This window comes from Leptidea sinapis, chromosome 8 (assembly GCF_905404315.1).
Source record: "Leptidea sinapis chromosome 8, ilLepSina1.1, whole genome shotgun sequence".
NCBI classification, from domain to species: domain Eukaryota; kingdom Metazoa; phylum Arthropoda; class Insecta; order Lepidoptera; family Pieridae; genus Leptidea; species Leptidea sinapis.
The window spans coordinates 13,762,707-13,790,563 of NC_066272.1; the positions used below are offsets into that span (position 1 = coordinate 13,762,707).

The 27,857-nt window shown below is 36.4% G+C and overlaps 1 protein-coding gene across 4 annotated transcripts; it reads left to right on the top strand.

Annotated features, from left to right (window-relative positions):
• Nucleotides 1-447: 447 nt before the first annotated feature.
• LOC126965662 (metal-response element-binding transcription factor 2) lies at nucleotides 448-25,154 on the top strand. Of its 4 annotated transcripts, XM_050809369.1 has the most exons (12): nucleotides 449-809; nucleotides 3,587-3,797; nucleotides 6,005-6,043; nucleotides 6,114-6,295; nucleotides 9,360-9,505; nucleotides 11,345-11,440; nucleotides 14,609-14,691; nucleotides 16,862-17,057; nucleotides 19,621-19,788; nucleotides 21,910-22,022; nucleotides 23,163-24,054; nucleotides 24,621-25,154. In XM_050809369.1, exons 4-12 carry the CDS (start codon nucleotides 6,166-6,168, stop codon nucleotides 25,011-25,013), a joined length of 2,217 nt encoding a protein of 738 aa, XP_050665326.1. In that variant the 5' UTR covers nucleotides 449-809; nucleotides 3,587-3,797; nucleotides 6,005-6,043; nucleotides 6,114-6,165; the 3' UTR covers nucleotides 25,014-25,154. The 4 variants fall into 4 exon arrangements, with proteins under 4 accessions (XP_050665324.1, XP_050665326.1, XP_050665325.1 ...); XM_050809367.1 differs by having other exon boundaries at nucleotides 448-809; nucleotides 3,585-3,797; nucleotides 6,005-6,295; XM_050809368.1 differs by having other exon boundaries at nucleotides 468-484; nucleotides 3,585-3,797; nucleotides 6,005-6,295.
• Nucleotides 25,155-27,857: the final 2,703 nt, after the last annotated feature.

Here is a 27,857-nt window from a genome sequence, read left to right on the forward strand (position 1 = left end):
ATTTGATTGAAAATTAGGTTTCTTTTTTGATGTGTACGTTGGATGATGCAGCTCAATAACTTTTATTTTGTATTATAGACATGTATAGTTTTTGACGTCACACTGCACTTCAACCAATAGCATTGCGTTTCGATGTTATATATTTCGCGCGTATTTATTGCACTTTTGTGTATTTAATATTTATTATTCAGCAACAATATAACAAGAAAAAACTATTTAAGATAAAGTCAATAATAATGAAGATTAAAAAAAATAACATTTGAACTAAATTTATTTTATATGCATGTACATTGTACTCCCTATTACCTTCGTTACCAGGCCATAAAATCCAAAAAAAAACCCTATTACCTGTCTAATCGCTCATCTCCACTAGGGCATGTATCATCTGTGCTCTATGTCTATAATTTATTGGTTTCCATAAAATATTTCGTTTTGTCAATTTCAATTTCAGTTTTCACAATTTGTCGAATTTGTAATGGGCTCGGTATGTAGTATTTTGCAGAAAAGTATGATTGTTTAATATTTTTGCGTTTTAATTCATGTTTCAACATATCAAATTCAAATGTAGTGATAAATGTAAAAATTTCAAAACACTTTGTGTATTCATTCATTATAATCGAGAATTAGGTTCGATAACCGCGGGAAATCTACTCGACGTTTGACTCCAATAATGGCCGCATCAGCGCCAATGCTCATTACTCGTAGTGTTTGTTCATTTGGATTGAAATACTTTTAAATAAAATTGTGATTATTTATGACTATTCGTCTTTATTGTTAATTTATTAGCTTTGACATGGACATTGCTACTGGTAAGTATTTAATGAGATTCTTACTATTTTTCATAACTTATCATTATACTTATTTTATAATTGACTGAATAGGATGTTATAAATACTCATAAAATATATTTTTAGAACAAGCTTGATTACAAATAGGACAGTTTTGATAGTGACTTCTTAAAAATATTAAATCATTGCTCGGAATTTGTAATTTGTTCCACTGCTACTTATTACCTACAAAACTTATGGTATCAATGAATTATAAGCCCTAAACTTAATGATTAGGTATACTCAGTCTTTTTCCTTCACTATTAGGTATAATATATTGGGTATATTGCAATTATCTATTTGTGTACACAGTATTGAATTTCCTAATGAGAATTCCATATGTTGTCTCTATGTGATTTGTACAAATGTATTCATTCATTTTGTGTTTTCTGGCTCTCCTATGGGATATTATTTACTTATGTAAGTATAGATTTATGAATTTATCACACAGTATTGTTATAATTAGAAAATATCTTACATAAAATTGCTGGAAAAAAATCATAAGTATGTGTGAAACTACATGCAATAGGCACAGTTATTAGTTAATTTAAAACCTAATACTATTTTTGTAATTCATATTCCTCATACGTATCATTAACATTAATCAAAAATACAAAATTCTTTAGAAATCTATATTTTCATAACAAGAACTAAAGTGGTATTATCACTATCACATAATTATCTGTATTCCTTTATTTTCTCTTTGGATGTGATCTCAATGGTACATATATATAAAATTTTAATGATTTGTATATTTTTTAAAGTAATATGAACTGTTAGTTGTAAAATTTTGTTATGGAGCAAATTTTTGTGCTAATAATACATACCCTAAATTAAAAATAATCTTAAATTTTAGTTCAAAGTATCAACAAATACCAAATAAAAAATGGGATAAACATAAAAAATTACAGACATTTTATTCAAAACTATATCTTAGATGAACATCTAATATGGGATAATAGTTTCAGCAAAAGAAGATTGATATTTTATGATTTAGATGTTTTATTAAAAAAAAAGATGTCCATATAAGATTTTTGTCAAATTATAGGTTAAAGTATTGTACATTTGTACCTAAAGGTTCAACATTTCCAACCACTAGAATGTTTCGGTCAAAAAAGAAGAAGTAGCAAGAAGGTCTACTATATTATTAAGATTCCATTACTAATATTTTTTCTAAAATCAAAATTATATTGATTATAATAAAATTTAAACTTATAGTTTAGTTAATTTATATTTCTACTTTAATATGTTTCACATTTTCCAAAGACAAGTTTTTTTTGAGTCAGCTGATCCTTCCCTTCGAGTGTGTAATAATGTCTAGATGTAAAATTCAACTTGTAAATTAACAGCTATATTTTGATGTTGGATAAATTACATTTGATTTCTCTATTCTTCGTATTGATGCATTAAACAAATCATTGCTAATGTGACTTAAAACAAATATTTTTCTTCACACACATTTGTTCTCTACTGCTTGCTTGCTTTGAAGCACCCAGACTTTTGTCCCATATATATTATAACTGAAAAGCAGTGTGCTGTTAGAGTAAGAGATATGCAATAGCAGCAAATTCTCTCAGCATTTTATAGCTAGAACAATCATGGAGATCATATCAAATAGACAATAAATATGTATTAGATTACTCATATTTACCATTCTAACTAACATCCCAAAGTATTTTTGCTTAGATAATTTATATGTATAGATTGTGCCTTTTGCTGTTAGACAAATTATGAAAACGGGCCAGATATATTACTTTAGTGTGTGTCAAAAATCAAAATTTATTTATTTGTACACAGTCAGACATTTACAATCACATTTGAAACTCTCCTGGTAGATTTAGATAATCTGTGTTAGGAGAGAATCGCTCATTGCAAGTTATACAAAACAATATTAAAAACTAAAAGTAAGGAAGTTATTGTCTCTAGTGAATTGGATTATAAACAAACAAAACCAGTTGTCTAGTCGGCCTGGCGGCCCGGGCGATTGAATGCGAAATAAGTCATTTATTTCAATGTGGATCAGGTTATGTTAGCATCATGCTAGCCGCAGATACGGTGCCCTATGACCACATAAGCTACATCTTACACTCGCAATATGTATGCCACTTTATGCTAGTGTGCATGAATTGGTCAAAATAGAGGTTAAATGTCAACTTAAATTTATTAAAAATTGTTTTTCTAGACATATAAATGATCTAAATATTTTTGATTTGATCCTAGAATGAAAAATTAATTATCAGTGGGAGGCTCCTTTGCACAGGATGCCGGCTAGATTATGGGTACCACAACGGCGCCTATTTCTGCCGTGAAGCAGTAATGTGTAAGCATTACTGTGTTTCGGTCTGAAGGGCGCCGTAGCTAGTGAAATTGTATTTTATTCAAGGTGACAGGCGCAGTTGTAGTGCCACTTAGAATTTTTGGGGGTTTCAAGAATCCTAAGCGGCACTGCATTGTAATGGGCAGGGCGTATCAATTACCATCAGCTGAACGTCCTGCTCGTCTTGTCCCTTATTTTCATAAAAATAAAATGAAAATGAGGCATTTTAAAATTTCATACATTATCATATATTTTTGGTGTTGCTTGACATTTATCATGTTTTTTTTGTAAAACATATTTATTGTTAATGACATTTGAGATTTAATTTGAATGACAAACACTTATTTTTTGTTATAGCTATGTAGAGTAATTAAACTGATGAATTGGTATCTATAATTTATGAATTCCATTTGAATTAATCTGTATTCTTATTTTGACAGAGGTATCAGCAGAGTTATCGCTAATCAATGCCCTGCTGAGCAACTTTGACAAAACAATTGCTCCGAGTCCATCGAAGAAGAATGAAAAAAAGGAGGAAAAGACACAGGATGCCATGCCTGACTCGACAACAAATACGGAAAAAGCAAACACTAGCGCATTCAACTGTGGCGATGATGTTCTTGTTCCAAACAAAGATGGTCGATATTATTTAGGTAACTGGCTATTTATATTTATTTTTGGTTATGTGGCGGGTAACCCATCACATGAATTAATTACTTATGATAAATTTATTCAAACATTAGAGGGGTTAACAAACTAAGTCTGAAATATTCATGCAGCTTACATTAGTTTGTGAGCCGGGGATAAAATTTTGTTGAATAATTTATCACAATACAAAAAATTTATACCTGAGACATCTTGATAATATTACAATAGAAACTTGATTGCTGTCATGATTTGTTATCTACAACTAAACTTGACTACCATGTTATTTTTTTTTTATATACCTACTCTATGGGTACACTCCTGTATAAGCTGTTTTGCATAGCTTGCATTTTTTTTTATGTAATAGGAGGACAAACGAGCATACGGGTCACCTGTTGTTAAGTGATCACCGCCGCCCACACTCTCTTGCAACACCAGAGGAATCACAGGAGCGTTGCCGGCCTTTAAGGAAGCGCTTTTTTTGAAGGTACCCATGTCGTATCGTCCCGGAAACACCGCACAAGGAAGTTCATTCCACAGCTTTGTAGTACGTGGAAGAAAGCTCCTTGTAAACCGCACTGTGGAGGATCGCCGCACGTGAGGATGATATCCTAACTTATGGCGTGTTGTGCGCTATCACTTAACATCGTGACTTGCAAGCTTGTACCCTGTGTAATCAAAAGTCTGTAAAAAATTCCACTAACAACTTTATACACAAATGAAACACAGTATAATACAACAACAATAACATTCATATGGTAAGTGATGCCTCAGTTCATATCTATGAATATAAGGTAAATATATAAATTAACACAAAAATAGATAGACCCAAGTCACCCACCCATCGGTCAACTCACCTTAAAAAGTACCGTTTTTTTTTCAACACACTTGCTCGTAAAGTGAGCCTTATTACATCATATTACACACAAGAGCATAATAGAATTATCCTTACAAAGTTAAGTTAGTACCTATCTAAATATGAGAGTTAACCATGTAATAGTTTTTTTTTAACAACAAAGAAACCGCTGAAAATTCATTTACAAGAAATAAATAAATGTGTCCCTAATTAGGACGAAAAACATTTATCACTATCAAATTATTTATAATGCCCAATAATTATTATCACTCAAATTATAATTTTGAAATAGGCTGTACGGATATATGTAATCAATCACATTACATTTGGCACATGCAAAAAAAAAACTTACGAGCCATTTCCCATAACTTATGTTCTTTTTGTATGGCATTTGTTTCTGTGTTGCCCTGTTAATCCTCTATTAAAGATTCTAAAACAGTTAGCTTATTGCCAACATTAAAACACCCAATGTCAATGTTGTAATGAAATTCAGTACAACATTATATCATCCATTTTCATAATAACACTAGGACTGGCTTTTTTTAATGTTAGCAGTAAGATAACTGTTTCAGAATCTTTTATAGAGGATTCATATTATGGGTGTAGATAAAGTATTGTATGCAACTGTTGATAATTAGGTATTAAAACACTCATGTGTTACTATACTATAATAGTAACACATGTGTGTTTTAATACCTCTTATTATTACACAACAGTTGCATAAATAACTATAGTTTTTTTCCTCGCAATTGTGTTAAAAAATCTTATGGAACTCGTGAGTAATTTGCTCACTAGACCAGGGGTGCTCAAGCTTGAACTGCTGGCGATCTACCTCAAAATTGTTAGATTACGATTAACCGGCTCTGAGAGGCTTCAAGTATGTGTAATGAAGAATTGTCGTCTAGGTAGTGTTACGATGACATAGATACTAGTTTTGCGCAAAATATGCATTTTTTAGTAAAGGTAAGTGTAGGTCTTCTCTTAAATGTCAATGAAAAAACTCATAATTATTATTCAAAATTGCGAGTTTATTGTTTCTTACAAAACAAACGCATTAAAGTTCTAAGCTTAACTAAAGAGTGACTTTGGATGTTGAAGCGTGAAACTGCATGTCCTTAGCATACTTTTCATAAGATGGTACGTAATTACAGATTTTAGTTTATTATACCGGATTTTTTTCTCGACATCGACACAAAAAGCACTCGCGATCGACCAGTTGATCCCGATCGACCGTTTGAGCACCCCTGCACTAGACACTCGGCTGATTTACGGCGTGAAACCTACCGCCTCGTATATAATCAGCAACTTTGCTCACTTGCGTCATGATATATTATTTTAAAACTGCAATATTTTACGCAGGAACAATAGTAGAGCTAAGCACAAGCAACGACAATGACTCGTGTGAAGTGGGCACGGGCGTGGCGCGATGTCTAGTCAAGTTTGGTGACGGGACCCACGCGTGGGCGCCCGTGTCCACGCTCAAGCTTCTGAGCGCTCCGCCGGCGGACGACGGCCGCATCATGTGTGTGGTCTGCAAGCGGCGAGAACCTGCCTCCAGCCCCGCTACCAACGCCATCATCGCCTGCGACATGTGTGGTAGAGGGTACCACGCAAAATGTCACACTCCGCAGGTTGATGCTTGGATAACTGGTAATCATAAACCGTATTGTTTATAAATATACATAGGCACATAAGTGAATTTGCTAGAAACTTTTTTTTTTTATCGAATAGGAGGACAAACGAGCGTACGGGGCGTACGTACATGGTATTAAGTGATCACCGCCGCCCACATTCTCTTGCAACACCAGAGGAATCACAAGAGGGTTGCCGGCCTTTGAGGAAGATGTACGCGCTTCTTTTGAAGGTACCCATGTCGTATCGTCCCGGAAACACCGCACAAGGAAGCTTATTCCACAGCTTTGTAGTACGTGGAAGAAAGCTCCTTGAAAGCCGCACTGTGGAGGACCGCCACACATCCAGATGGTGGGGATGATATACTAACTTGTGGCGTGTCGTGCGAAGATGGAATACGGCGGCAGGAATCATGTTAAACATCTCTTCGGAACACTCCAAGTCACTTCAAGTCGAGTTAGTAGGTGTTTTGTGGGGTGTTGTATATGCTTTTACAACAATATCCCAGCTCAGGATATTAAATAACAAGTTTTATTCTGCAATATTACATTGTAACCATATATTTTATTTAAAAAATATAAGCCCGCTGAGTTTCTTGCACCCATTCTTCGAGGTCTGGGGCAAACCTTTTCGAATGGGTGGTAGTTTCAATAAGTGTAATCATATCCTATTTTAAATAAAAGTATTTGAATTTGTACACACATCACTTACACATATCGTGCTAGTTGTATGCAGAGTTAAAAAAAGGCACAGTTCAGGAATGTGATAGTGAACTTAGTATTATAATTTGTAACCATAATCAGTGAGTTTGTTGAAAAATTTAGACAATGCTTTAAGTTTACCATTTGCACTAAATATATTAACATCATAAAAAAAATATTTTATTAATTTTTTCATCATTTTAAACTAAATTCAAATTCAAATATTTTTACTGAAATTAGAATATAATTTATTGAAATTCAAAAACTACCACCAATTTGAAAAAGTATGCCTTAGACCAGAAAGGAACGGGCCCATGAAACTCAGCAGGCTTCTATTTTCATAAAAATATGGATCCAGTGTATTATTGTATGAAAAAATTGTTATTTAATAGTGTGAGAGTGGTCGCATTAAGAACAGGCATTCCAAATCACTGGAATCATTATTCATTTATGTTATAGTAACCTTTACCACACAATCGTTTTTAACAATTGTTTTGAACATTTTCTAGGATCTTGTTATAAAAGCATATAGCATAAGCCATATTGTACACACATAACTTACCCTGAGCTGTATAACTAGGTACGAATCCTTCCCCAATTTACAATGCTCTGTGTTTAATTCACAAATAAAACATACAAACACCAAACTTCATGGCTTTTATGCCAAAATATAAGTAATATAATATATCTCAAGAGCAAAATAACATTAAACATACCGAGATGAGGGTCAAGAAGCAAACTCAAACTTATCAATCTACCCACCATTAGATCTAACTCTGGCAGCAACGCGCCACTATATAGTGTGTCATTCATTAAATAATATTTTGGAGACATCCGGGGCTGATCCATTTAGGCATTGCAACTATAGTATAGTGGTTCTTTAATTACTTACATCATATTTTTTTATTATCATATTTTTTATATACTGTATAAGTCTCTGTGTTATATAAGTGCCCAATAGAAATGATTCTCATTTATGTTGTGTGCACCTGTAATTGACTCATAACACTTGAACTATTTTTGTTCAATATTTAAGTTTAAGAGTGTATCGTGTATGTGTTGTTGGAGAACCTTTAAATAAATAAATCTCACAATATATCTACTCTTACATATTTCGACGCACACTTAACCATGAGTAAAAAAGGCACATTTCAAAGGATATAGCAAACATGTATACCACTGGCCTAGTTGGGGTATGCCATATTTTAACAGTTGTGTACCGTGTCAAATATATCATCATATATATTTAAGGGATCTAGTGGAAGTTGAAGACTAGATTTTTTTTTCATAAAAACCCATAAATATCCAAACAAATAGACTATTTCAAGTAAAACATTCTATTATGGTTATTTGTGACCTGGTATTAGAATAATTGGAATAGAATGAGAAATTATCACGGGGAGTGTTCCGAAGAGCTGTTTAACTTGATTCCTGCCGGCGAATTTCACCTTCGCACGACACGCCACAAGTTAGGATATCATCCTCACCATCTGGATGTGTGGCGGCCTCCACAGTGCGGTTTTCAAGGAGCTTTCTTCAAACTTCTACAAAGCTGTGGAATGAACTTCCTTGTGCGGTGTTTCTGGGACGATACGACATGGGTACCTTCAAAAAAAGCGCGTACACCTTCCTTAAAGGCCGGCAACGCTCCTGTGATTCCTCTGGTGTTGCAAGAGATTGTGGGCGGCGGTGATCACTTAACAACAGGTGACCCGTACGCTCGTTTGTCCTCCTATTCCATAAAAAAAAATTGCGTAAAAAAGACTTCAACTGACCTACACAAAGTAAAACGATCGAGTCGATAAAGGAGTAAGTATCCCCCGACGATTCGAGCAGCTCTATATAAATAACCAAAGCAGTTAAAAATTCTTTGCTTAAACATCTAAACTTAACACCTCTATCTAAATTGCTTTCTCGTAAATTATTTCCTCGATAATGCCCAACAAGAATTTTGTTCTGGAATGGAGCCTGTGAACTAGTTAGGCAGATACTCTGATCAGCGTAATTATTTTCGAGGTAAGAATTTCTTAATTCTTATGAGAGGGTTAACCGCTTCGTAACGTAACGCGTTACGGCGCCAGTCTGTCTTCCCTTTCTCTCACGCATACGGCAGCGGTAAGCAGGCTCCTCCTCTCTCACTCTAACCAATTGTTACTTTAGGATTAAATAAAAATAATCGAAATGGGTAATATTACAATAATATTTGATAGCTTGTGTCAGTGATTCCACAATAAATTATAACGCCATCTATGATCACATAGAGTAAACATAACCGCAGTTGTAAAAGTTGTATTTCGTATCTCGTAACCTCGCCTCGATAAAGTTATCACTTCTGTTTTATGGTCTTAAGAACACAACTTATTTTTTAATATTAATTGCAGGTGCTTCCTGGCATTGTAAAAGATGCGTGGATCAGAGGTACAGAGTCGCCGCTGCAGAGAACCGTGCCCTCAAGAGAACTGACTTGTTTAGATTTAAAGGAGGACAACAGAGGCGGCAGCAACAGGAGCTCACACAGCCTTACGATGTTGGTATAAATAAAAATAATTACAGTCATAAAAGTAATGAGATTGGTGAAAAAGAAACATAACTCAAATTGAACATACTGTATCAATAATAAACAATAAATAACAGGTTTAAAAATACATACTTCTACCTGTCATGTAATTCTCTAGAGACAAAGACCACAAACTTTTAAATTCGGAATAACTTTGCGTTTATTGAACACAGAATATGTTTTGAGAACTTAAAGTGATAAATTTAAAAAATCTTCGTGGTGGACATAATGACAGTATTAAATATTTAAAGAAAAACATACAGATAATAAAAGAGTAGAAAATGACGAGCTATATATTTATAAGATACTAGCTGACCCAGCAAACGTTGTATTGCCATATAAAGTAATAAGAAAAAAATCAATAATTCAAATTTTAAAAAACTAGATGAGGACCGATTCTCAGACCTACCAAATATATCGTACTACAATTATTTTATAAGATTGCGATTTTGCAACTCTATAGCGGATTTGTGAAGGAAACAGAATAATATAAAAATCGCGATACAAAAATAGTTATAGATCGTAGAAGGGCGAAAATTTGAAGTTGTACGTATTATTCAATGTTGAATCATAGTGAAAGAAAATTGTTGTTTTTATTTCATTCCGAGCATTTTCATATTTATTCAACTTTTAAACCTTCTCTGGACTTCCACAAATAATTCAAGACCAAAATTATTTAAATCGGTCCGGTAATAATCGTTCTCGAGTTTTAGCGAGACTAACGAACAGCAATTAATGAAATAATAAAAATGTTTATATATACAGATAAAGATCAGAGTGAATGACGGCTCAGTAAACCAACATAATCGCTTTAGGCTGGCTAAATATCAAATCTACCATGATTCAAAGTAGATTGATTTTTAATGCATGTAAATACATATACATGCATTGTTAATACACATATTACAAGAATAAAAATGATGATGTAAAAATATTTAAAAAGTCTTAATACTTTCATGTCAGAATTTATTTACTAAAATGTGGTCTAATCTATGATAGCTCCCGATTGGATAGTTTTGAATGTATCTATTTTTGTCAAGAATAAAAAGACATGTGGCACTCGGGGACTGCCGCGGTAAAGCTATTGCAAAGCATTTTTTATCAACTTACATACAATTATAATTATTTATTTATGTGGTATTTTTTTTTGATAAAATTCATTTAAAAAAAGCAAACGGGAAGTGATACTTGTCATAATAATAAAAATGAATAAAACGTGATAAAAAAAATAAAGAAATAATAAAAAATCAAGACGTACCCCAGGCTCGAACCTGGGACCTTCTGCACTTAAAGCATACGTGATAACCGCTGTTCAACGGTAACTGTAATGATCGTGGCGAAATATCTATGTACATCTAGTAAGTAAGTGTTAGGTTATTTTCGTTACGGAATTTCTGGATTCGGTCTCCATGCTCAAGGCCCGCGATAGAAGCTATGCAATGCTTAGCTTAAAACGGTGATGTAAGAATACATTTAGAAAAATCTTAATACTTTTAATGCCATGTCAGAATCTATTTCTTAATATGTGGTCAAATCTATTATATTGTTCCACATAGTATTTTCTTTGATTAATGTGAGTGTCACACTTTCAAATAAAATACTTTTTATACGCTTTATATTAGCTTCACCTGTATGTTTGTAACCGACTTCTTTGGACGCGATTTTGACCCACTTTAAACGGCTAGATTTCGTTCAAACTTTGTAGATTTATCGAGGACCGATGACATTACACTTTTTGGGAACAACAACCGCAATCCCCCTGAAAACGTTTGCTCCAAAAGATCCTCATGTTTTTTAAATATTTTTTAGACCGCATCAACAACATCGTCTACGGCTTCTGAAGCAGGGAAGGATCAAAGCGAAGGTCATTGTTATTGTGTTGAGAAAAGTGACAGACTGGCACAGGTACTGTAATGAAAACGTTTTATTTTTCGTATTAGCAAACCCACTCATAAATTAATTCCTTTTTTATTTTACCTGTTCACTCAAAATGTTGTGTAGAATACCCGAAAGTTGAGAGAGGTACAGGTCGCCATGTTAGTAACGTTATCAGATCTATTGTATTTATATTGGGGCTTTTGTGGAAAGGTGACAACAAGTGAGCCAATGTCAAGTTGAGGTAGGCTACCAGGTAATGATAATGGTACAGTGTTGAAGAGCATTTCAGTTTTAATTATTTTTTTTTTACATTTTAAATTCTGAAACAAATATACAAACTGTTATTAAAATTAGAAAATTGAAAAATACTCACAGATAATATATATAATACCAGCTGTACAAAAGTAACTGTTGATCGTAGATGGGTGAAAATTTGAAGTTGTATGTATTAATGCTGACTCATCGCTAATCATAAAAATTAAAATTTCGTGTGGAGTTAAAATTAAAATTTCGTTAAGGGTGGCTTAACATTTAGGGGGATGAAAAATAGATGTCCGATTCTCAGACCTACCCAATATGCACTCAAAATTTCATGAGAATCGGTCAAGCCGTTCCGGAGGAGTTCGGTCCCGCACACCGTGACACGAGAATTTTATATATTAGATGTACTATGTGTCAGAGAAAAGGACATACTTAAAAGATAGATCAGGAGGTATAAAATTGTATAGGGAATAATGCATTAAAGGCAGCTGAATATATTATATGTGGTCCTCATTTACCTCATCAAGTCCACAATGACACAGAGAGTGATCCCTAATCCAAAGTTTTGCCTGAAATATTGTAGTGGGTTACTCTTGAATCTGGTTGTCCAAAAACCATGGTTGTCATCAGGTCGAGGTAGATACTCCGAAAATCGCCAATCAAAATTGAAAAGTACCATTTTGAAAGTGACAACATCCTGCTGACGTCGCACACATGTTAATATGAAAAGGTTCCGTGTTCCAACTCGCGGGGGCTGTATTTGTAAATTTTATAGTTTAAATTAGGCCAAGTTTGTACCCTAAGCACCCTTTTTTGGACGAAGTATGTGCGAAGTAGCAAGCAAGGTCAACTTATGTTGAGTGATCATCATTGGCACACTCTCTTGCAATATTAGAGGAATCGCTGTGTTGCCAGGCTTATATTGGTTTACTCGATTTTTTTATGGCACCAATGTTCTGCTTAAGGAAGCTCATTCCACAGTATGGCTGTATGTGGGACATTATGGTGTGTGGCATTAACCCATTGACCTACAATAAATAACTAGACTCACAATGATCCTCAAAAATTGTCTGAAGCAAAACTCTGCCTATCAGACAGAGTTTTCGTTCAGTTGTGTTTCGACCGCGCTTTGAATACCACGCCACGCAATGATAAAGCGTTCAGTGAAAACTTTCCAAATAACAGCAAATCCAAACAAAACAAAAAGCATGGAGTGTCGTATTTCAAGTCAGTGCCCCCTTTAAATTAAAAATATTTGACGATTTTAATCATTTTGTTTAATAATTACATTCAAAACTAAAACAAAATCTTCTTGCCTCGTGTTCGCGTCCGAGTTTCTCATGAGCGTATACAATAGACTGAACATTACTGCCACGTAATAAGGTGTCAATTTGAATGAATGTTTTAATGTTATCGGTATAAGTCAATGTTTACGTATATACGAGGGGAGGTCAAAAAGTTCGCGGAATGACTGGGAAAAAAGATGAAATGATACATTATGTTATTTTTCCTTTTCAATATATTCCCCCTTAACACGAATACATTTTTGGGATCTGGCATATAACTTATTAATACCGTCGAAAAAATAGGTTTTGTCTTGGGCGTCAAAATACGCCGAAATCGCCGACTTGACTTCATCATCGTCTCTAAATTTTTTTCCACGCAGCTCTTTCTTCATCTTTGGGAATAAATAAAAATCGCTAGGGGCCAGGTCTGGACTGTAGGGTGGATGGCGTAGTTGTTCAAAACCGCATCGATGAATGGCAGCCGTCGCAACATGACTCGTGTGAACGGGCGCGTTGTCGTGCAAAAGGAGTACACCTTTTGTCAGTTTTCCTCTTCTTTTTTCTTTAATAGCTTCTTTTAATCGGTCCAATAGGGAAGCGTAGTACTCTCCCGTTATAGAAACACCACGTTCTTTATAATCGATCAAAAGAATACCTTCAGTATCCCAAAAAATAGTCGCCATGATCTTTCCGGCCGATTGCGACACTTTAAATTTTTTTGGGGGTGGTGTGCCTTTTTTGTGCCACTGCATCGACTCCTGCTTTGACTCAGGCTCATAGTGGTGAACCCAAGTTTCATCACCGGTTACAATTCGGGCCATAATTTCTTCCCTAACTTCTCCACAGCGGTCCAAATACTCGCGGGAACAGTTGACGCGCTCACGTTTTTGCAGCGGCGTGAGCATTCTCGGGACCCACCTTGAACACACTTTACTCATGCCAAGATGTTGATGAAGAATATTTAAAATTGTGGTTTCTGATACTCCAACTGATGCTGCAAGTTGTTTCTTCTTCAACCTTCCGTCTTCCAATACAAGTTTTTCAACTTTTTCAATGATTTCCGGCGTAGTGGCCTCAATGGGCCGTCCAGGTCGAGGATCATCTTCAATTGACTCCCTTCCTTGCTTGAAAAGGCCGTGCCATTTGTAAATCATGGTTTTACCAGGAGCAGAGTCTCCGTAAACAGCTAACATCTCTTGCAAAATAGTTTGAGGCGTTTTTCCTTGTTTGGTGAGGAACTTTACGACGGCGCGATGTTCAATTTTCTCCATAGTGGCTAGTTTGTTCCCGATTTACTTGTTCACTCGTTTGTAACTCGAAAGCTAATGACCCAATTAGGCTAGAAATTGGCATATATAGTAATTATGAGTTACTCAAGTAGCGGCTACCTGGAGGAGCGACCTCACCCCCGCCAACCCCGCCATTCCGCGAACTTTTTGACCGCCCCTCGTACAACGCCGCTCGGACATTTTTGACGTCCTTTTAATAGGCGATTGGGAGTCTTAGTTGTTTATTGTACATCAATGCATTAAACCTGATATTTTTACCACATACAGGTAACACTATAGGATGTCAAAGCGCAGGCTATATTAGTTTATTCAGTCATAATATCAGCTAATAATAAAGCTCATATTTGTATTTATTTCAGATGCTGTTATGTTGTCGGTGTTCCCGCTGGTTTCACCAAAGATGTGTATCAAGTTTGCAGTACCCTCTGTACGCTGGTGATAAGTATGTCTACACTCACTCGATTTATTTTTTATAAACCTTAGTACACAAAATCGTATATGTGGGTAACACTGAAAGTGTTCTAATGAAAACTTTTTTTTAATTTCAATTTTAGAACTTTTTGGTAACCTAATGTAGTATTTTGCATTCATTTGTCGTTTATTTTTGTGGAATGGCGGCAAATCTCTTGTTACATGTGAAAATGAACCTAACGCGAGAAAATTTTCGGTTATTGATTTATTATGACATTCGTTGTGGGCTTACTCAACAACAAAGCTATGATAGGCTGCGATTAGCATTTATTAATGAAGTCCCATCTCGTGCCACTATTTACAATTGGTTTAACGAGTTTAAGCGTGGACGTAGCAATCTCAATGATGATCCGCGTGAGGGACGTCCTTTAACAGCGACTACTGAAGATAACATCAGTGCTGTGGGACGTATGATAGAGGAAGATAAGAGAGTGACCTATCAGCAGATACGGGCTAGCCTATGCATTGGTATGAGTCAAGTTCAAAAAATATTACACGAACATTTAGTCGTCAGGAAGCTTTGTACCAGATGGATTCCCCATACATTAACCGACGACCAGAAACACCTTCGCATGGACTGGTGTCGACAAATGTTAGATAAGTTCAACCGCGGTGACTCAAATGCTGTATTTGACATCGTCACAGGTGATGAAATCTGGATATATTGCTACGAACCCGCAACCAAAAGACAGTCAGCTCAGTGGGTGTTTCCTTTCGAGGATCGGCCAATTAAGGTAAAGAAAGGAAGAAGTCGAGGAAAAAAGATGATTGCCTCATTCTTTGGTCGGAAAAGTCATTTCGCGACGGTTGTGACAGATGAAGGACGGACAGTTACTGCAGACTGGTATGTCAATCGCTGTTTGCCTGTTGTCTTTGAAAAAATTCGACAGCAGCGCCCTCGAAGCAGGATCCTCCTTCACCACGACAATGCTTCAGCGCACTCCGCAAAACGGACTGTTGAATATTTGACTGTGGCAGGTGTCGAGATCCGAGTCATCCGCCATACAGTCCTGACCTGGCGCCCTGCGACTTAAATTTATTCCCAAGAACTAAGGATAAAATTTGAGGTATTCGGTTTACGAGCCCTGAAAGCGTACGAAAATGCCATAGAAGAGACCCCTAAGGAAGAATGGTCCCACTGCTTTTCTCAGTGGTTCCATCGAATGCGACGATGTGTAGAGAACAACGGAGATTACTTCGAAAAACAATAAAAGTATTGGCAACTTTCTACATTAAGCCGTTTTTCAATTTCTAAACATTTTCAGTGTTACCTGGGTACAATACAATTTTCTACATCTTGGCAGATTCTCTTTGTTTTTTAACCTTGGGAATAAATAAGGGATGGCAGTGTTTTTTTTTTGTATGACAGTAAGGTATGATATGAGCAGGACGTTCAGCATATTACAATGCAGTGTCACACAGGATTCTTGAAAACCTTAAAATTCTGAGCAGTAGTACAATTACTGCGCTCGTCACCTTGAGATATAAGATGTTTAATCTCATTTGCCCAGTAATTTCACTAGCTACGGAACCCTTCAGACCAAAACACAAAAACACACATTACTGCTTCACGGCAGAAATAGGCACTGTTGTGGTATCCATAATCTAGTTGGCATCGTGTGCAAAGAAGCCTTCAGTATCATTGGAAAATGCTCTTAGACGCCTCTTACGATACTCTCGGGCCTGGGGATTCCCTATTCTTAGATTACAGCAATGAAGAATATTCTCAATAAACACTTAGTTATGATAAAAAAATAACAAATTTAATTTGTACCAAAATAACATTAAATACAACCACAGCTCGAGAAATTAACATGACTTCAGAGCGCTCGAACAGAACCGAGAGGCGCGGGTTCGAGTCCCGTATCGTTCATAAATTTTGGTAACAGTTGTATATCAACAAAAATACTAAAAGCATGCACAGCATTCCCCCTGTGTAAATGATTATTCTATTGTTTCGTGCCAGAGTTTTGCGAGTCAACATGTCCTGAGGATGCCTAGTGTAGAGGCAAAACACGTGTAGATTTAAACAAAAGACAAATATTGGCAGAATTAACACTAAAGAAAACTTAAAACATTTGGATAATTATGGATTTCCGCAAAGGAACTTCAATAAATATTCTATTTACATAATGTTTCAGATTGTATATATTCGCGTGTGCCAACTGCAATGGCGGTGGAGAATATGTCCGGCGCCTGGAGTTGTGTTGGCTGGATTTGGCACATCTAGCACTATACAATCTCACAACATACAACTCACCAAATTATTTTGATCTGGACTCAGTTATTATGCCCTACATCATGGACAATTGGCACGCCCTGCAATTACCTGAGAAGGTATGTACGATTTATACTAATATTATAAAGTTGTACAACTTTTTTTATTTGAATGTCAAATTCGACGGTCTGCCAATAGGATTTGAAAAATTATTGAAGTTATTCTTCTTTAGGTGCGTTATGAAAATATGATGAGAATGAAATTATAAGATGCACGCGCACCGCTGTAACACAAAAGTAACAGGGTGAAGTTGGTTCCTATAATTTTCTGACTTTGCGACATTCGTTTTTTTTTTGGGTTCTTCGTTTACAGCCGTTTTTTTTTATTATAATAAGGGACGAGACGAGCAGGACGTTCAGCTGATGGTAATTGATACGCCCTGACCATTACAATGCAGTGCCGCTCAGGATTCTTGAAAAACTCAAAAATTCTGAGCGGCACCACAATTGCGCTCGTCACCTTGAGACTAAGATGTTAAGTCTCATTTGCCCAGTAATTTCACTAGCCACGGCGCCCTTCAGACCGAAACACAGTAATGCTTACACATTACTGCTTCACGGCAGAAATAGGCGCCGTTGTGGTACCCATAATCTAACCGGCATCCGGTGCAAAGGAACTGGTAAAAAAGCCGTATTTGTTATTCAATAATTAATTGCCAAAGCCATCCTTGCAAGATTTTTACAATATTGTTCTTTCTACAAACGTAGAATAGCACGAGGAGTAAATATTTTTTAGGATTTTTGCTTTGTTAGTCGAAAGAAGTATAACTTCTTGCGTGCATACATAAGTACACACACATTTTTTTTTGTTTGTTCATGATAGATTCATGACGAATGGGTATGGTCGGGAGATACTGTTTCAATAGTTAGACCCATTAATTGGATCCATTATGTGCGCCAGTTATTCCACCCAGCCCAGTTCTCACCAGAACTTACAGCCATTCTTTCAATGTTCGATCATTCTGAGCATGACGAATAATATGGGCTATGTAGCATTAGATTGCGCCTCTTAAGAGCGTGTATTCGATTCACAACGAAATTCGTGTTTTTGCGATGTTTCCAGAGCTATATCGGAGTGATGTGAGCAGATTATTCTGTGATTATAACAATTCTAGAAAGTTTCAGTCTAGATTTAGTGCACTACTAAAAATATATTTAATGACAGTGTGTTAAAGAGAAGGCAATCCCTTCGCAGCGTTTCACGAATATGGACTTCAGAATTATCTTTTCAGATGAATACAGCCATTGTAATGTGCTATATATGTTATGTTAATACAGCTATTTAGTAAATATACAGTTTTTTTTTTCAGTAAATTAAATTTTACATAATTATTTTCAAAAATATTATAAATCATTTTCGATCAGTTTGTACTGGTTCCTCCCAGCAACATATTAATTTTTCCCGTTGCTGGATTGTTAACATCGACTTAACTGGTCTTCAAGAAGTAGTAGAGCCACCTGTGTACGCTTGAGAGTATTTAAATATAGTAGAGCTCGTAAAATATGTTGATACAACTGCATTACAACTAATGCATGAATACATGAGTTTGTATCACTGAAGCAAAAATCAATATTAACTACAAGATAACTCATTATTATGACAGCAAATATACAACGTTTGTTGGATATGATGCATATTAGTGTTATTTTTAATTTATACTATTTGTATATTATCATTTCTTTCTATACCCTTATGGTTACACCATATAGAGGTTTATCACACCTTATTGTATTTCTCCGGCTCTGATGCTAGATCACACATAATGGAAGACCAAAACTACACTGCAAAACTCGTGGATTGAACCCGATAACGACAAAACAGTTTTTTTTTCTTCAAATATTTAATGATAAAAGATACGCCATGCGAAGATCATGTCAAATGTCCATGTCGCACCTACTCCCATAACAAGTGGGAACTGTACTCAAAATTGTCGACGAGTACGTCAATCTCGGACAAACAATCCAGTTAGGCAAGTCCAATTTCGCGAATGAGGTCACTCGACGAATTCAACTCGGATGGGCAGCGTTCGGGAAGCTCCATAAAAATCTTCTCGTCCTAAATACCACAGTGTCTGAAGACAAAGGTTAGTCAGTGTGTGTTGCCAGTGATGACTTACGGTACGCAGACCTGGTCGCTAACTATGGGCCTGATGAAGCTCATGGTCGCTCAGAGGGCCATAGAGAGGGCCATGCTCGGAGTTTCCCTGCGAGATCGAATCAGAAATGAGGAGATCCGTAGATCCGATTCCAAATTATTGCGAAACTGAAGTGGCAGTGGGTAGGGCACATAGTATCGGACAGGTGGCCCAACAGTCAGTAAAGTCCTCGAATGGCGACCACGTACCGGAAGACGTAGTGTTGGTAGGCTCAAGATGGACTGACGATCTGGTCAAGATCGCCGGAATACTTTGCGCAGGACCGATCGTCTTGTAAATCTTTGAGGGGGCTTTTTTCCAGCTGTGGACATCTTCCAGCTTATGATGATGGTACGCCATTCAACCAGGTCGCACTTGCACCCACAATCATACATTCTATGTACGAAAACTAAGGGTTGTAATAATATCAAAAATTAATACTTAAAAAATTTGAATCTTAAAATGCTCAAATATATACTCTGTTACAGATGTGGCGAACACCGGTCAACGAAAGGCGGGAAAGAATACTAACAGCTCTGACGTCATCGCGGAAGCGTTTCAAGTGTGGACGGGAGATGAAGAAGAGAGCGACCATATGGGGCCTGCGCCTGCGACGACCACCGCCTCCGCCGCTACAACTGTCCGCCTTAGAGCAGGTATGTGTAAGTAAATAGACAAAAAAGGCATATATTTTATTGAATTGGGCGTTATTTTGCGGAATTCCATAACCATCCAAATGTTGTTATTGTTAGTTGACTCGCCAAATTCTTGCACGAAAGTAATCTGTGGAATTAACATTAACATATGTTGGCGAGTCAACATCTCCTGAGGATGCTTCGTGTAGAGATGAAACACGTGTCGAATTGATTAAAGAACTTCACTCATTAAAAATCACAAGATTTGCCATTTACTTTCTCATATACCTTTAGATCAGTGGTTCCTAACCAATGATCCGTCCGCAGTAGTCAATATGGTCCGCGGACCGTTTTCAATACGTGCACGCTGCACATTGTGAAGAATTATTGAATTCGCGAAAACTGGAAATAACTTCAAAAGGTATCGATATCATCCCCACCATCTGGATGTGTGGCGGTCCTCCACAGTGCGGTTTTCAAGGAGCTTTCTTCCTCGTACTACAAAGCTGTGGAATTAGCTTCCTTGTGCGGTGTTTCCGGGACGATACGACATGGGTACCTTCAAGCGCGTACACCTTCCTTAAAGGCCGGCAACGCTCTTGTGATTCCTCTGGTGTTGCAGGAGAATATGGGCGGTGGTGATCACTTAACACCAGGTGACCCGTACGCTCGTTCATGAACACGATATCGGAATAGTTTCAGAAACATAACTTTAGCTGGGAAAAACGCTTTGGTTTCTATACGGATGGCGCTCTGGCATCAATGTTAGCATCACGCTCTGGTCTGGCAACGTTAGTAAAACAGAAGAGTCCTAAGGCAAAAACAACTCATTCTATCATCCACCGTCAGGCGTTAGCTTCGAAGACTACCTGGATGCCTTACGAATACAATGCAATTTTTTAAATTCTACTTTTTGATTAGAGTTTATTTTCGAAATTGATTCAGTTTATTTTTCTTGTACATCGTGGTACCTTCTAACAATAAAAAAAAATCGAAGTGAAAGAAGATTGGGAACCACTGCTTTAGATGTTTGATATCAGTTTAAACACTACCGCCGCGTCGGAATCAAATGACGCTCTGACAGAGTTGAGTTCGCTCTCTTTAGTGAAATATACAATATTGTACTGTCATTGTTGTAGCAATAAAATAATCATAATCTTGTCCCAGGCTGTCCGATCGCTTAGATTTTCAGCTGTGGAGTAGCACGATTTACGACAGCTATTTTCAATAATAAAAAAAATATTGAGAGATAATGAACAGCGACTAGGACTTTTTTTATAAAATTGTATTTATCCTTAAACCTATTATGTATCTTATGAAGCGTTCTAGAATTTGTTATAAGCATTCCTTTATTTCTTTTTTTGTGTCTGGAGGCCATTACATCCTTGCTTAGATGGCTTAAGTTGACTGTTTTCGTGTTGACCTGAAATTTTCACCAGAGTTTTCGAACAAAGTTTGGTTGTGCGTAACAGTATTTCAATCTACTAAGTTATGTATCAGAACAGTATAGTCGTATGTGTCAGTTAGGGATCAAGAAAAAATACCAAGCCAGGTTATATGACATCAGGAAAAGCACAAAAGTTCGAGACAAAGGAACAATCATCAGGAAACTAAAATGGAAATGGTCTGGGCATATGAGTAGAGGGAAGGAGAGGTGGAATAAAAGGTTCACAGAATACCCCAGGAATGGCATAAGAAACAGGGGAAGACCCCGTTAAATATGGGAGGACGACCTGGCCAATTTAGCAGCAGTGATCTGGATCCGGGTTGCCAAAGTTAGAAGCATTGGAATCGGCTAAATAATGGGTACCACACCAGCGCCTATTTCTGCCGTGAAGCAGTAATGTGTAAGCATTACTGTGTTTCGGTCTGAAGGGCGCCGTAGCTAGTGATTACTGGGCAAATGAAACTTGATAACTTATGTCTCAAGGTGACGAGCGCAGTTGGGTTTTTCAATTATCCTGAGCGGCAATGAATTGTAATGGGCAGGGCGTATCAATTACCATCAGCTGAACGTCCAGCTCGTCTCGACCCGAATTTTAATCAATAAAAGAAAATGAATTGTGTTTAACTTAGATATAAGAGAATGTATTACTTGCTGTTGAATAAAAGGCTTTATATGTAGATATATTTTTATTTCAGGTGAAGAAAGGAGTGCCATTAACGGATGAGATGGTTCGGGAGTATGCTCCTAAGCTTAGGTTTTTGCCGCGACCGCCCACACCGCAGCCTGTTACGTCCATATCGGATGAATGGTACTTATATATTTATTTCTGTATGAGATAAATTTTATGTAATATAAATATTTATCTCAGTGTTATTGTTTTTAATTTTTAATAATAGTCAAAAATCATTGGCGCATTAATTAATTATCATATACAGGATGTAATTGATAAGTGTGACCAGGCTATTATAACTATCTTGAGTTTCTTGCGCTGATTCTTCTCTCTCAAATCAATTTTGAGACTTACATATAATAAAAACTTTAAACTGATATCGAAAGTCGTATAATATCAAAATTTTGGATACTTCTCGTTTTAACATAACATCATATGTTGTAACATACTACGCGATATCAGTTTAAAGTTTTTTGATATCTGTAATAGTAATAATCGCCTGTAATTAACGATTACATCCTGTATATTTGTATATTTTTGTTCTAAATGTTTATCAGATAAATTCGAAAATGCAATTATGATTTAAATATGTAAAGCCAAGTATGGATTGGTTCTTATGTTAGGAGATATATCAACATTATAATACCAGTTTTATGTGTTGCAATAAACATTCATAAATAAAATTTGAAAAACAAAATTTTATGAACGATGCGGGACTCGAACCCCCGACCTCTCGCGTTCCGTGCGAGTGCTCTTCCAACTGAGCTAACCGTTCGAGTAACGCCTCGTTATAAAATCTTGTTTGCTTTGCTCAACTCTCAGTTTGTGGCTTCATCTACAGGATCTACTTTACAGTTGATAACCTGCTCAATCCCAATATTTGCATATTAGGAAATTGACTTGAGATGTCGCTCTTGTAAATCTAAACAATATGTTATGTTTTTAAAGTGATAACCCTCACTTCTAGGATTAATAACGAGGCGGTACTCGAACGGTTAGCTCAGTTGGTTTAGAGCACCGGCACGGAACGCCGGAGGTCGTGGGTTTTTACTTTAAAAACATAATATATTGTTTACAATAAACATTGTCGAAGGCACATCATCAATGTAATGTATCACATCAATTGACGCTAGGCTCACTCTTGATGAATGACATAAAAATTGCAAATGAATGTATTATTCATCCATTACACCTCTGTCTTAATATGATAAGGTTTCGTAAAGAGATGTTTGTCATAAGCAGACAACAATGTCTAACTGTAATATTATTTATTTTCAGTGCACAACCCTCCAGTAGTAACATTGATAAGAGTTCCTATAAAAGTAATCAACATATGATAGTGCCGGTGGACGGACACTGGCTAAATTTGATGATGGGCAAACGGTTTCATGAAAATCTCAATTCAAATTCAGAAAACGACTCCACTAGTTCTTTTGAATCTTTGAAAAATTGTGACCGAGATGAACAATTGTCACCACCGATATGTACATCGACCGAGTCTAAGTCAGACACCAAAGATGATAATTTAGAAAAACTGTCTGAAATCAATGATGAATCTAACGAAGCTAAGTCGACCTGTGAAGGAATAAGTATGACATCTCCTGTGCCTTGCTTATTACCATTAGATACAAAATCCAAAGAGAGTGTTGTTGATACAGCTCAAGACAAAAGTGAATGCAATATTAATATATTGACTCACACAACTAGAATAGCCACAATGAACCTCGAAGTATCAAAGTTATCAACTAATAATATTATTGAACATTCCAAAATAATGTCTCTCCAGCACATGAACGATCGTCGGCCGCCATACAGTAGCAGCCTGCTACTTGATATGGAGTCGTCCGGTGATGAAACATCAAGTAGAGGTACTCTAGATGCCATTATTCCACCCTTGAAAGATTTCCAAGGCAAAAACAATCCGTTCCTGATGCAAAATAGCTCTACATCAAAAACATTGTCATCACATATGAATGTATATAATAGACAAAGCAGTAAAGTTAATAGTTATAATTCAAGATTCTCATTGCCAAGTCATTTGAATCCATTTGCAGGGGCAATGGTGAGGCCGTTGAAACGGAAACTTAGTGAAAAAGATATTGTTATAGGACCAAATGGTGAAGTTAAAAGAAGGAAGTACAGGAGGCCACGGAAACATTTACAATTACAGGTAATTAGTTTTATGTTTATCAACATTCTTCATATGTGTACAAAAAGTCCTATTGAAAAATTTAATGTTCTTTACTTAGATAATTTATATGTCCCTTGCTGTTATACAACCTATAAAAACAGGCTAAGTCGCAGGCTCGCGATTTGTATGACACTGATTGGTGTGTGTGCATTGCTCAAAATAGAGGTTAACTCTAAACTCAATTTTTTTCGACGTTTTCACAGCAGCTGTCATAGACTGTCTAGGTGTATAAATGATCTAAGTTTCAGTACAAAATTACTTTATTTTTTACTTTTGTTTTATGTAACTTTGTGAATTGTCATACCAGCTTAGAAACACCAATGAACTGTTTGCTTGTGGAAGATCATCCCAATTAATTCTCCACCATCAGTCAAATTCAAATATTTTTATACAAAATAGGAATATCACTTATTGAAAGTCAAAAATTACCACCTACTTGATAGAGTATGCCTCAAACCTGAGAAGAATGGGCGCAAGAAACTTTTTTTTTTAAATCTGAGAAACTATTAATAACTAAAATAATTCTTTAATTGTCAACTTTTCAGCTTAACAAATCATGTCCACTGCCAGATGAATCAAAGACTGCTGTTACTTCCACCGAGAATGGAGACGCCACACCACCAATTTCACATAATATAAATAACGTGAAATTTCACGGTAGAAGACTGAGACAGAGGCAGGAGAAGAACTATTATGAGAACGCAAGAAGAAATACAAGTAACAATGCCATTAATAACAACAGTGTGAAGAGTTTGCAGTTGAGTCCTCACAAGACTAACAATGGTGTGGGTGAAGTGAACGCCCAGCAACTCTCCGAGTTGAAGTCCAGTGTCCAGTCATACTTCCGTGCTGGGCAGACGTTCACGTTACTGGCACGGAGGGTGTCACCTGGCCTGCCCACTGCCTATCTCATAGAGTGGGACTCCAGCACGTCATAGTTGATGTTATGAATTTATTTAAATATACATGTATTTTATGGAAATATATAGTGTAAGTGCTTTGTGTAAGTCTGTAGAATATTTTAGTTGTACCACTGTACAGTATCATCGAGGAATGTGATATATTATTATTCCAATTCATGTTTTGTATTATTTTTCCTATGATAAATTTAATTTATTTATCGAAACAGGCAGTATGATTTGTGTCTCTGCGGTAGGTACCATCATTATTCATTCATCACAGACAACCTACATTCACAACTTATGGGATCATAATCACAAAAATCAAATAATTTACAAATATGAACATAAAGGGATATTTTGAAGTCATTTTGTCCAGCCTTTACAAAATATTGAGTTTCTTGCGCCGCTTCTTCTCTCTCAGAGCGCCATTTGTTTCCGAAGCGGTAGTAGTATCAGTATGAGAAATGACATCAAAAAGAATTCTAAAGGAATCAATTTTGAGAAAATAAATGCCTTTTATGCCTTTATTAAGGCAGACATAGTTTTTATGCATGAAGGTCAATGACGTTCTATGTACAGGACATATCTTTTGCAGTCTGAAAGCGGGAACGGTATAAGTGTGCTTAAAGACAATGGAAGTATCCTTTTCTCCCAGTCGTGTGACGATTGTTTGTCAGTCACCGAGTCTTGGTGCTAAAAAAAAGTGCTCATATAAACCTACGTTAACGACGCAAAAAAAAAACATGGTGTGACTTGTCACTGATAAGTTTATTTTATTTATACAGGATGTTAAAATATACTTTATATATATATATCTTAAGGCATATATTGGTATCAAGCCGTGAGAACATATAAATATTGATTTTCAGGAAATAAGCACATATATACATATAACTACTCGTAAGTGAAAAAAAAGATAACGTACCCAATTATAAAAGTTTGGACATCTCTGTCTGCGGTGCATTCTCATTATTCCCCGTACACACACCCATTTCATTTGTTTACCTGCGAAGGGCGCGTGGACGGCGACTAACTCCGATATTTTTGTATTAATTAACACAATTCCTTGTAATGTCCACTTGCTCAACGTCTCTCAATCGCAAGCAAGTCTTCGATACATTTAGTGCAACGTTTACGACCTTGGCACGGACTTGTAACACCGTCGTGAGGTCGGGAGACCGCGGCCGCCAAGCGACAGGACTTCGCCCGATCCATTGAGCGCCGTACTCTTGGAGATACTCTCAAACCCTGTTGAGCCCCCGTAATGTTACATATTCGCTGCCCGTTGGGTACCGTCGCATATGCAGGCGCTGGAAAGCATTGCGAGGCGGCTAGTCCAAACTGAGCGGAAAGGCATAGATATCTTTGTTCAAACCTCTTGTCTTTCCCTACGAGCTGCGCCGTGGTTACAAATATTGCGGCCTAGGTACATGAGCATGTAAAAATACTCTTCATTCGAGTACATAACGCAGGAAAACTATCACTAACTAACAGTTTAACACATAAAAATCACACAATTGACTCGAGTGCAAAATGAGCACTTCCGATCTTGAAGCGCGTTGACGGGTAATTGACTGATTAATTGTAAAGCAATAATTCTATTTCCGCGATTGGCGGCATAGGCATCAAGGTGCGATAGGGCCCGCCTTATTTGTTTCAGCCGTCCGCGCCGCTCAGTTGATGCTAGTTCTCCGCCAATGGACCGACGTCAGGGCCATGACCTTAGTTTACTGGAAGAATAATATGTCAGGGGTTTTCAAGATTTTTTATTTTATTTTAAGTAGTGTCTCCACATTCTACTTCATATCAGTGTCAATTATCGTACAGGGTTTTTTTAACACACTGTATAAGATGGGCTGGCAAAACGCGTGAATAATTAAAGTATAACGAATATTTTTTCATAAAATATGATACAATTATCACATCCCTTTCTCTCCCGCTTGTCAGAATGGGACAGATGATAGAATGCACATAGTCCGAAATGAAAACTATAGATACGCTCTTTTTTTAAAGGACCAGTGAACAATGGTAAGCAATAATGTATTTTGTGTACGAAATTCATTACTCGAGGCTGATTTATACCTAGTCTTGCCATAAATACTGAAACAATGAAAAAAAAAATCCATTGCAAATAACATTTATTACTTTCAATTACTTTTACAGTGTGTTATTTTAATACATAAATATAAAACAATTTAACAAATAAAAAGCTTATTTGAAGTGGTCTCCATTGACTATAATACAGTCCTTTTATACGTTGAGGCCAGTTATCAATAGAAGCACGCACTCTTTCCATGGGAAAATTCTTCACTGCAAATCGTACCGATTGTATTAGGTTGGGGGAGTTTTAGTCCAAATTATCATGGCATTTAGAGCAAGCCGTACTCTCTAAAACTGACCATAGATCATAATTTCGAGCAGCAGATATTAAGTACCACTTTTTATAACCAATGTGGATAAACAAACTACAAGTAGTGACATCACAGAGTACATTTTGTCGAAAACTCACACAAAAGTGGTTCTTAAGAAAATAAATATGCAGAAACAGAGGGATTACAATGCATTTAAAGTACTTGTGCCTAAGCAAAACATAGGTATGTTTTTAGATGATAATCTATGGCCTGAAGGGGTTTCCTTCCGTCGGTTTGTTTATATAAACAGGGGGGTAAGAAATGAGAATAAGAATGGAGTCACAACTAAAAATACCTAATGGACTATCAGCTACATCGAAATTCAAAAACTATTTTTATTAGTTTTAACTGCAAGTCAGTTAAAAGATCCCTTGAGTGTGTACGGGGCTTATGTAAGACCGCCGATATTGTAGCACTACAAGAGACATGGCTACTTCCTGAGGATCTCCCACTCCTCGGTACCATCGAT

What these genes read in the sequence shown, in the direction of transcription:
- LOC126965662 (XM_050809367.1), top strand. An exon ending in CCCTGCAATTACCTGAGAAG is followed by an intron (nt 17,058 to 19,620) that starts GTATGTACGATT and finishes ACTCTGTTACAG; the next exon opens with ATGTGGCGAACACCGGTCAA. An exon ending in AACTGTCCGCCTTAGAGCAG is followed by an intron (nt 19,789 to 21,909) that starts GTATGTGTAAGT and finishes TTTTTATTTCAG; the next exon opens with GTGAAGAAAGGAGTGCCATT.